The sequence below is a fragment of the Megalops cyprinoides genome, chromosome 20 (genome assembly GCF_013368585.1).
Source record: "Megalops cyprinoides isolate fMegCyp1 chromosome 20, fMegCyp1.pri, whole genome shotgun sequence".
Classification (NCBI taxonomy): Eukaryota; Metazoa; Chordata; class Actinopteri; order Elopiformes; family Megalopidae; genus Megalops; species Megalops cyprinoides.
The window spans coordinates 10762269-10773503 of NC_050602.1; the positions used below are offsets into that span (position 1 = coordinate 10762269).

General features: G+C 48.1%; 1 protein-coding gene and 1 long non-coding RNA gene across 3 annotated transcripts in view; both read left to right on the forward strand.

Annotated features, from left to right (window-relative positions):
* Positions 1-8046, forward strand: part of LOC118795349 (ephrin type-A receptor 4-like) — a 35751-nt gene extending 27705 nt beyond the window's left edge. The window contains exons 9-17 of one of the 2 annotated variants that reach the window (XM_036553777.1): positions 1531-1589; positions 1756-1869; positions 2291-2476; positions 5197-5258; positions 5864-6073; positions 6364-6540; positions 6822-7015; positions 7269-7427; positions 7822-8046. In XM_036553777.1, the coding sequence (XP_036409670.1) occupies positions 1531-1589; positions 1756-1869; positions 2291-2476; positions 5197-5258; positions 5864-6073; positions 6364-6540; positions 6822-7015; positions 7269-7427; positions 7822-7936 (1276 nt within the window). In that variant the 3' untranslated portion in view covers positions 7937-8046. The remainder of the gene's footprint in view (positions 1-1530; positions 1590-1755; positions 1870-2290; positions 2477-5196; positions 5259-5863; positions 6074-6363; positions 6541-6821; positions 7016-7268; positions 7428-7821) is intronic. The other variant, XM_036553778.1, reaches the window with a different exon arrangement.
* Positions 8047-8202: 156 nt separating this feature from the next.
* LOC118795974 lies at positions 8203-10488 on the forward strand. The gene is made up of 2 exons (XR_005005834.1): positions 8203-8729; positions 10015-10488. It is a non-coding gene; the product is annotated as an uncharacterized LOC118795974 (long non-coding RNA).
* The last annotated feature ends 747 nt before the right edge of the window (positions 10489-11235 follow it).

Sequence of the window (11235 nt, forward strand, 5' to 3'; positions counted from 1 at the left end):
TTTCGATGAATTTTTCACAGACCTGCATCGTTGCTAAATCAGCAAGTGAGTTCTCCATTCGGCCCAGTGTCGGGCAGGGAACCAGTCGGAATCAATTGAGTCCATTCTAGATACAGACATGTCATTATTCCCATGATTGTGGCTGTTGTCGTGGCTGGCTGTAAAGCTGTAATGATAGCGCGCTCCATTGTGTTAAATGCGAGGCCGGCTTTTCCGCGGCTAACCCGTCTCCTTGGGGATGAAACGAACAAACAGTAGCTTATTAATTGGCCCTTTGTTTCCTTTAAGCCCTAGTCACAGGCTTACCATTCTGCGCTGGAGCCTCACACCTTTTCCTGTTCTCTTTTTTCCGAGGGCAGGGAATAAGGAAAGGGGGATTTGAGGGGGATTACAAAGCGGGGACGCCCCCGAGAGTATACCTGATAATTCCACTTCAGTTCAATGAGGCGGTAAAGCCCGGAACAACAGCGCCACTGTCCTCCCTTCCCCCTTCACTGGTATCTCAATATGAAGACACAGCAGTGTCGGGTCCCTCTGGGGTTTCTCTCTGCATTCCGACGCATACCTCTTTCCGTCCCACCTGCGGAGACCCGCCCATGACATTCCAGCTATTCTCACAACCCCACATTACCGACAGGATGTGCAACAAGTGACCCCTCCCCCTCCCTGCATACTTAAAAGGATCTGTCAGGGCCAGAGACAGGTGAATTACCCCCTGTGGATAGATAAGCTCCACCCCATCAGGGTCTTCCAATTGGATCACGTGTGCCCTGGGTTCCCCGTTGTGAAGGCAATCCCAGAATCCCTTGCTTCTCTGCACTGAGCTGCCTCAGGGCCCGCTTAGATTCAACAGGTTATGGGAGGGGAAGGGGCAGAGGGAGGTGCAGAAGAGGGGAAAAAATAAGGTAATGTTTGGATAGTTATCTTGTGTGTTGCCTTTTTTCGGCTGAGCAGGGGGTCCCTTCCTGGCCCTGTATCCAGCGCCTCCCTCTGTGCCTCTCTTTTCCATTCATTCCATTGTCCCTCCCTCTGATCCCGTAAGGAGATTAAAGTTACCGTGGCGATGGCCAAATTAGACAGTCTTGCCCTGCTTGGAACGAGTTCATCAGATCATGCGCTGTTTATGTTTCATCTCAAATGTATGGCGTAACCCTCAAAAAAAAATTCCTAATTCTCTGAAACAGGACCAGTCACGGATACACGAGGCTTTGTGCTGGTAGTCCGGGAAGAGCTGTGTATCAGTCAAAAGAGTGTTTCATTCCCCATTGACTTTTGCCACATTGTGAAATTTTGTTACTGTATCAAAATATAACCCCGCAAGACATATTGTGTGTCATAATGGCATTGATGTGATGTCTGTTGTAATAATAACACAGGGGACCATATTGGGCTGCTCTGTGTGAGCAGGCACTGTTTGTCTTTTAGCACGAATTGAAGGGATGCGGGAAATGGCTCTGGGCTCAGCGGTGTGCCTTTTTTTTTGCAGGGATAATTAGTTTTTCTTTTTTTTCTTTTTATTATTATTCACAGGAGGAGCAAGTACAGCAAAGCCAAGCAGGACGCGGATGAGGAGAAACAGTTACACCCAGGTAAAAAAAATGGAGGCCTCCTGCCGTCCAGTTAAATACAGAGAGAGGCAGTACAGGAAATGGATTTATGGTGGGGAGGTTGTGGGGGGCGCTGAATGTTGGTAAAGGCGCAGGGGAGCCAGCAGGCGGGCGGGGAACGTGAACCGCCCCTCCTCTCTGTCCGCAGGCGTGCGGATATACGTGGACCCCTTCACGTACGAGGACCCCAACCAAGCCATCCGCGAGTTCGCCAAGGAGATCGACGCCTCCTGCATCAAGATCGAGAAGGTCATCGGTATCGGTGAGGAGGCCGCCCTGTGTTTCTTGGCTCCGGGGATTTGGTTGTTTTTTTTTTTTTTTTCTAAGTCAGCCAAGTCAGTTACGTCATCATCGGTGTATTGTTACATATTGTTTCAGCTACACCCTGACCCAGGGAAAGCGGACACCCGCGCTGACCCTGTCAAAGTTACGTCAGGGATGTATAAAGTGTTATCTGTAGAACGAGAACCTTTCTATGAAAAATAAACAAAACCAGGACAAGAAAACAGGAGTAAAGGACAAACCATGCATCAGCAAAAAAACGCTTCTCTAGGAGTTGGTGAATGAACTGAACGTAGCACGAACCCTCTGCTGTGTAGTTGCATGGCTGTTACATCAAACTCCCCACCCTCTGTGCAAAGGCTTGGCTCTTACCTCCACCCCCCCTCTGCTGTCCCGGACAGGTGAGTTTGGGGAGGTGTGCAGTGGCCGCCTGAAGCTGCCGGGCAAACGGGAGATCTGCGTGGCCATCAAGACCCTGAAGGTGGGCTACACCGACCAGCAGAGGCGGGACTTCCTGAGTGAGGCCAGCATCATGGGCCAGTTCGACCACCCCAACGTCATCCGCCTGGAGGGAGTGGTCACCAAATGTAAGCTCGGGCTGCTTGCCGAAATGTCTCACATTAACACCATCATGCAAACTGCTTTGACTGGCGGTGTTTCCAAGTCCCGGTCCATTGCTATCCAATTGTACCAGTAACACTAAATTCATTTGCTGGTGGAGCTTCTAGTGCCAGCCCTGCATGTGGTGTTCTGTCTGTCGAGTTCCCAATTTTCCAGCAGCATTCACCTGCCATTTTAAAGCGGATGTGGTCCAGCACTACCGCTGACAAGCTGCAGGGGGCGCTGGTTCCAGCCTCTTTTTGATTAAAGTCATGATCTGAATAGGGAATCAGCTGACCAGGTCTGACCAGGTCCAAATCGATTGATATGTGCCTTAGTGACCTATAGGAATGTGTCCCTCGGAGACTGGAACTGTCCCAAAAGGTCAGAACAGGGTTATCCTACATTTTTCAGTCTAGTAATGTACCCAGAAGGGCCAATTCTGTCGGCTCAGTGCCCTACCCACAGTTTTGTCCTCAGTGGGATGCCACAGATGGAAAAGGTCAGTCTCCTGGCTAATGCCCGATGAAAGGGTCATTAATCATGATGTCAGCGCGGAGTTAATTTCAGGGCGTGGGGCGATACACTATCTGCAGCGCAGGTCTGCCCTTGAGTTGTCAGGGCTTTAATTTTGTTTAGACTTTTTTTTGCAGAGGAAATTGATACGTGATGGTCCACTGGCACGTAAATGTTTGTTTTAGCGCGTGTATGTGTATATATGTGTACGTGCATGCGCATTTGAGACTGCCTGGCTCTGTATGTGTGTGTGCGTGCGCATATTGGAAAGCGTGTGTGTGTGTGTGTGTGTGTGTGTATTTGTGTGTGTTTATGGGGTGGAAAGCATGTGTGCATGTGTGTGTATGTGTGTGTGTGTGTGTATTTGTGTGTGTTTATGGGGTGGAAAGCATGTGTGCATGTGTGTGTATGTGTGTGTGCATGTGTACGTTTGTACGCATAAGTCCGCGTGCTTAGGGCTGCTGAGCGGCAGGGTCCTCGGTCAGACGCGTAATGTGTTGTGACAGACCCCCAGCTCCGCGTCCCCGCTGTCCCGCGATAAGCGGCGCGGCCCTGTCACTCAGCTGTCAGCGCCGCGGAGTGACGGGCTCCGAGCGCCGCCGCCCCGATGGCTTATCTCCGCAGCGGAGGGGGAGGGGGGGTGGGGAGAGAGGGAGAGAGCAGATGAGAGGGGGCGGAGAGCTGTGGGGTTTATCAGAGAGGAACCTGGAAGGATTCCCGCTCCTGACAGCTCCGCGGATGATGCCCGGAGGCGCGCGGGCGCGCTTGTGTCCCGGGCCTCGACACCACAACCACCCGGCAGCAGTCAGCGTGATGGATTGCGGGAGGCAGCGCCAGCAGATGTACAGATGGAGGGAGAGGAAAAGAAGCCAGGAGGAGCAGGGGAGAGAGAAACAGCGGAGCTCTCTCATGCCGAAGCAGCGCTCTATTTGCTAATACCTTGCTATTACCTTTAATTCTGTTTAGATGACTGCAGTGCCATTTCTAGCACTGGTCAGCCCTTCATAATGTGCATGATGGTGGAGTCGCTTGGCTGTAACAAATGCCACATCATTGTAACAGACCCTCTGCTTCGTTGAAAAGGTCTTTTTTCTCCCTTGGAGCTGCTCCTTCCTCCCTCCGTTTCTCCTCAGCAGGTTTGGAGGAGCAGTTGAAGCGGCTGATAATGTTTTAACATGCGCCGAATAAATAAACACAAAACGGCGCACTCCAGAGAGAAGAGAGGCTGTCATATCCCCCCCTCCCCCCCCCCCCCCCCCCAACCCCCAATCCCCGGAGAAAAATCAAATTAAACGGCCGGCGGCGTTGGCGCTGTCTTCCTCCCGCGAGCGTAATGAATGGACACCTTCGTTTGCATAATGCCGCCGCCACCGCTAAATTAAAACGATCCTTTCAATTTGCGGCGGCCGGCCGGGCCGCCCCGCCGCGCGGCATTGTGCCGGCTCTTAGCGGGCTGACCTGCTCAGAACAGGCCGGGTCAGCGTTGCCATAGCGCTGCGGTGATTGGCAGGTCGCTCGGGAACTCGGGGGGCCCCCGGCAGGCTGGATGTGTTCAATAAACAAAAAAAAGACATGTAAATAAGATTGAGGGCGGGGTGGAGGGGACGGGTCAGAGGGCAGGCGTTCTCCAGACTTGATTCGGAACTGTCACTCAAGCAAGTTCAGGGCCACGGAGAGCTTCATGCAGTTGGCTGCGCTTTGCTAGACTCTTCCCCATGTGAATTGCCTTATTAGAGCGCATGCAACTCACTAAAGCACTGTCACTTTACTAATAAGGAGTGGTATTTAGTGAAACGACAAGATCAACTCCAGCCTTCAAAGCAGTGGTCTCCTTCTGATGGAAAGTGTGTTTTGATAGGATGTAGAGGCTTTGGGTTTGCTTATTCTCCGAAGAGCTCAGGCAGGTATTTATCGAGTGTGAAAGGGAATAACTGGCAGGAACGCAGACGTTTGACACCTTTAATGAGATCAGAGGGGCAGGCCAGACCACGTGATGCAAGTCTCACTGGCACAGTGTCATCAGACAGCACTGACACCGGTGCTGTGCCTTAGCATGAGGGGAAAGGGGATCAGAGGTTTTCAGGGTCAAAACATGGCTGAAATGTTGCTTTAGCACCACTTATCCTGAATGATGTGCATAAAGGTGTCTGCTGTACCAGTTGTTAATACATGATTCTTTGTTCCCCTGCAGGTAAACCTGTGATGATTATCACAGAATACATGGAGAACGGCTCTCTGGACGCATTCCTTAGGGTAAGTCGTGCATCGCGAAACCACACTGCAGAATGCTAGGGTCATGGCAGTCACTACCGCGGTGATCATTATTATTTTATTATTTATTTTTAAATTAAAGATGATTTAAATTTAAGATGATTATTTTGACCATTGCTCTCATTCCACTGCAGCTGGTGGTTGTCATCCTTGCTGACATTTTTAAGACTAAATATAATGTCCCTGACTGTTGACTTTTATTCTGCCTAAATATACTCTCACAGTCAAGCTGGCAGCAGTGGCACCATCTTTATTCAATCCTTTACTGCAATGTAAACTATATCTCAAATGAACTATGCTGAATGTTTGAGTGTAGTAACAAGCAGTACTGTTCTAGAATGATGAAAATAGGGCTCTATTTACTCTATACTGTTCGCTACTGAATATGAATGGGGTGAAAAGATTTTCCCTCAGGCAGACGTGAACATGAGTATAGAGGAGATAAACTGAGAGTAACAGCAGCGGCTGTATATTCTGCAGAGCCAGTTGCACAGAACCAGTAGCAGCTGGGCTCCCCATTTTCCCCTCTCCATTCACTCTCTGACCCCCCAACCCCCCCCCCCCCCCCCCCACCGCCCTTTTCCCAGAAGAACGACGGGCGCTTCACGGTGATCCAGCTGGTGGGCATGCTGAGGGGCATCGCCTCGGGGATGAAGTACCTGTCCGACATGAGCTACGTGCACCGCGACCTGGCCGCCCGCAACATCCTGGTCAACAGCAACCTGGTGTGCAAAGTGTCCGACTTCGGCATGTCGCGGGTGCTGGAGGACGACCCCGAGGCGGCCTACACGACCAGGGTGAGCCCCAGATACCGCCTGCGTACATCAGGGGGAATGGGGACGGGTTGGGGGGGAGAGTTAAAATGGTACAGTTGTTGTTAAGCTAAAGTGCAGTGTTCAGACCTTGCTTGTATTACTTGGTGTATTAGTTACTAATTAGGATTTAGAATTACTAATTAGAATCTTACTGGGAGTAAGACTGATTGCTGGCTTGGGGGGCATGGTGTGTGTGTATTTTAGAGGACTTGTCTGTATTAAGTGTGTGTGTGTGTGTGTGTGTGCATGCACATGTGTTTGTGTCTTAAAAGGTTGTAACAGGAACCTATCAATCACAGGGAGGGAAGATCCCAATCAGGTGGACGGCCCCCGAGGCCATCGCCTACAGGAAGTTCACCTCTGCCAGCGACGTGTGGAGCTACGGCATCGTCATGTGGGAGGTGATGTCATACGGAGAACGGCCATACTGGGACATGAGCAACCAGGACGTGAGTGTTCAGCCCACCTCTCTCTCTGTAACATAGTGTTACACTATGATTAGGCTGGACGCAGTGCTGAGTTTTTATAATTCATGATGAAAGAGAGAGACATCACAGAAAACAGACAGAGCGGGAAGAAACTTTTAGAAGTTTTTAAGCAGATAAAATCTTCTTTTCCTCAAGCTGATGTATTATATTTAAGCCAGATGCCAAGCAATCTGAGACACCTTATCCCCAACCTCCAGAACTCCACCCCTCACGCCTCTTCTCTGTCCCTCCTCCTACTCCAGGTGATCAAGGCTATTGAGGAGGGGTACCGGCTGCCCCCGCCCATGGACTGCCCCGTGGCTCTGCACCAGCTCATGCTGGACTGCTGGCAGAAGGAGCGGAGCGAGAGGCCCAAGTTCTGCCAGATCGTCAACATGCTGGACAAGCTGATCCGCAACCCCAACAGCCTGAAGAGGACGGGAGGGGAGACCAGCCGGTGAGGGGCCCGGCTCTGCGTCCTTATATCACATACGCACATGGACTCACACATTCATAGACACACACACACACACAATAGGCACACAGCAAGACACACAGATACATATGGAGACAGATGCACACACGAGGACACAGTCACACTAACACACACAGACATGCAAACACACAGCTGTAGGTGATGACAGTGGCAAACTGGATGTGAAACTTGATGAGCATCCTCCTGACCATGTACCTGTCCCATCCGTCCTCAGACCCAACACCACCCTGCTGGATCCCAGCAGCCCTGAGTTCCCCTGCAGTCTCGGGACGGTGTCCGGGTGGCTCCAGGCCATCCAGATGCAGGGCTATCAGGACAACTTCACCGCCGCAGGCTACACCACCCTGGGGGCTGTGGTGCACATGACACGGGAGTGAGTACTCCAATCTTACTCCAACACCTCCAGGAGAGAGTCCTTACTTAAGCTTTTTAGAATGTTCCATCACTATGGAGATACAGAATTTACTTGTGTGGGTTGGGATGTGGTGGGTGTGGGTAACGAAAAGGGGGCTGAACACTTTGCAGTGTGAAAAACAAAGCCAAAATTAACACAAAATTCAAACTGCAAACACTCTAGGTGCAACAGAGATAACTGCTATCTATAATACATAACTATACACTAGTTACTGCATTCATTGTTTAGCTTTAAAAGGAAAAGGCTGATGACCAAAAACCTGTCTGTATGTTTCTTTAATAGAAATATTTGATTGTGTATGAATGCACAAATTATTTTTGTAACAATGCCATATATTTTCTCATGTGAACAGGGACGTGGCCAGAATAGGAATCTCTTCAGCGGTGCACCAGGACCAAATCCTGACCAGCATCCAGGGAATGCTGTCCCAAATGCAACAGATACAAGACAGAATGGTTCCAGTTTGAGCCACAACTCAAAACTATTTTAAAGGAAAAAAAAGACATGAATTAATGGGAACAGTTTACCTCATCCATGCACTTTAAATAAAAAAAAAGAAAATGTAAAAAAGAGAAAAGAAAAGGGAAAGTAAGCGAAAAACAGCACTTTTGTACACCTTAATCCATTCATTCTTTGACTCTGGGGTAGATCTGAGATATTGATGGAATGAAAAAATATCTGGAAGGCCAAATCAGTCTGCCCACAGCATTTCAGTGGAAATAGGGAAGGATTTTTGCCTCTTGACAGATTTGCCCTTGGACTTTTTCCTGGACAACATACCCGGACAATTGCTTTCAGTTGGATTCGGACATCAGCATATGTTGTACTTTGTAAATTGTGCCATATTACACTGAGTGACCTTCAGCGGATCCAGGTCACCTTACAGTCACAGGAAAGGAGCTGTGGTCCGAGATTCAAATAGGCCTCATTTTGTTTTTTGCTTTTTTTGGCTCATGTGGCTTGTTGCTTCCCCCTGTTGCATTGCGCTATGAGACAACATTTCTTCCTCAGAGCTGGACAAGTCTTTGAGCAGAAGCTTTCTGCCATCACCAGCCTTCGAACTGGAATGTGCATCTTCACCCTGGAACTTGTCTCGACGATTCACCTGGGTGGATGTCCTTGCGGGCTGTTTCAGAACTCTGAGAAAATGGCGGCACAGCTTGGGTCTCTGAATCACCTCTGAATAATCACTGAAACTAAACAGAGCTTGTTTGTTGGGAAACCAACCACCATCGTTGTGAAGCTCATCATTGGTTAAAGGTAAGCATTTCTGAAGAAGCTTTTTATCTTTGAGTGAGTACGCATGTGCGTGTATGTGAGTAAGCCCGCTCGCGTGCATACACATACATATTTTTGTTTGTGTGACTGTGGGAAATCATTGGCATTTGCAGTTGTATAAGAATAATAAGCTTGTGCAGAGACAGCGTGGGTTTGCGTGTGGCAGCAGTCTTTGCACAAAGCCAGCAGGACCTGAAGCAACAAAACTTTCAATCCAGAGAAATCCTCTGAAGCCCTGAGAGTTGAGGTGCTTCCAAAAATGAGAAAAGCTAAGGAAATAACCAAATGCTTTTAATACAGGACCAACACTGTGTGAAATTTCAGATATTTGATAGTAGATATATCTGTATCTGTATTATTTTCTCTATCCTTGTGTTTGCAAGCATATTATTTTGTTGTCAGACCTTTGCTCTTGATATTTTAGCTATGAATTTCCTCTGGTTATCAGTGTGACCACAGATTATAATGTCAGCATTGATATTCTCCTTAAACATATTTAAAGACACCAGGCAGGTATGCAGAGAAGTGTTGCTATACCTTCTTTCACCCTGTAAGCACCAGTATTAATGATGATATGAACAAAAATATGTGTGACTGTGTATGTGATGTAACAGCTACTGGTAAACAGTATAGCAGCTAATGGATTTCTTTTGTGAGCAGGATATTGTGAATATCCAGCTTGTGTTTCATGCCAAAGTACCTTTTCCCATCTGTGAAACTAGGCAGCAAAGGCAGGACTATAAAATTATTAGCATAATGCAAGGCTGGGGTGATGCTTGTCCTGTAGCTAGCAGGCCAGGCCAGATGTTTAGAGAAAGCCATGCTTGAAACTGAGGTAGTGTGTTCGCAAAGGCCCTGCGATCAAAAGAAAGGGGCGATTCACATGCTCAATCAGAGTGCAGGAGCTGTTTCTCATTAAAAATCAAAGATTATCTGATTGGTTGAGAAAATTAGGGGAAGGTGGGTAAGAGGCCATGCTGCCCTCTGCAGCCACAAGCTGTCTGTAATGTACTTGTGTCAAGTAGGCATACCAGAGGTACATAAGGCTGGTGACCAAGGCTTCACTTACATTGTACACATTATCTACTAACACAATGTACAGATGGACATTAGTTGCTGAGGCCATTGGGCTGAGCCCGTTGCCCCTGGAAGCAATGGTAATGTGCCTGTCCTCAGAATGGAACCTCTGTGAAGCCTCTCAGCCTCTGCAGGTGGGGCATCGCTGTAAATGGCGTCCTCTCATCTGTTTCCTGTCTTCCCTCCCCAGCGGCCGGAGCAGCGGCCGGAGTCCGTCAGCACCGCGGCCACGTTTGCTCATCTGTCTCCCGCGGAGTAGGAGAAAATCCCGCCGTCACTCGCAGCCTCACGAGATCAATTCCGGACCAATTAACAGCCATTCCGAGGATTTCCCATGATGCCACAGTGTCCATGCAGAGAGAAAACGAAGCAAAAGGGAAGAGACGAAATGAGTCATTTCCACGGCTTGTTTGTCAGAACATGTCTTGATATTAATAAGTCTTATAAATGTATAGAAGGACACAGCTCCTGCAGATTTTTTTCCGGGGGTGTTTTTTGTTTTACGTGTATTATGTTTACATAACACAGGAGCACAGTGTGTGTGTGTGCGTGTGTGCGTGTGTGCGTGTGTGTGCGTGATGTCATGGAATGTCTAGAGTGCAGAACCCAGTCATGCTCTCTTTTTCTAATGTAGACTGATGTTAAAAAAATGACATATAAAAAAGGACCTGGATTGTTGGTTCTTTAAAAACAATAAGGTACATTGCTCTGAATTTATTGATGCATCAAGCAGTGGCAACAGAGACTAAAAGAAACTGTTAAGAATAGAAACTCAAAGTGACATTTAATCCCCCCCCCCCTCCACCCCTTCATGGCAACATAAATGAGATAGCAGGGGATTCTGTTTGACTCTCTGTGTACCTAGTCTCTCTCCAGGGATTAGATTTAGGGAAGCCCAAGTCCCCTTACCCCCATCCGGGGAATAGGAGGGCGGCCATTGCTGCCACCTGAACCAGAGATCTTTACAGCTTCTGAGGTGCTCTGTCCAGACAGTAAGATGTAGAATCATGGGGCCGTTCGTCAGAGTTCCTGGATGTAGGACTTCCAGGGTGATTTATTCAGTGTCACATATGTACTTAAAGTTAAATTTATTGCAGGAGTGTTTTCATAAAGGGAACACTGTCAGCCACATGTGTGTTGCCTGTTTTGGTTTTAAGGTCTGTTCTTTTTGTATTTCTGTGGTGGTCACACATTTCAAAGCCAATTCAATATGCTCTTAAACAATTATTTTAGACTTTATGAACGTGTTTGCTATATGCATGGACTGTCAGAGAGGACAGTGAAGCAGAATGTACAGTACAGTTTATTATAAAAATATAAAAAAGCTTAACAAAACAAGATTTATTTTTGTTGTTTGAATCCAGGTGCCATATGATCCAGTCAGAAAGATTAACAGTTTTTCTTATTTCTA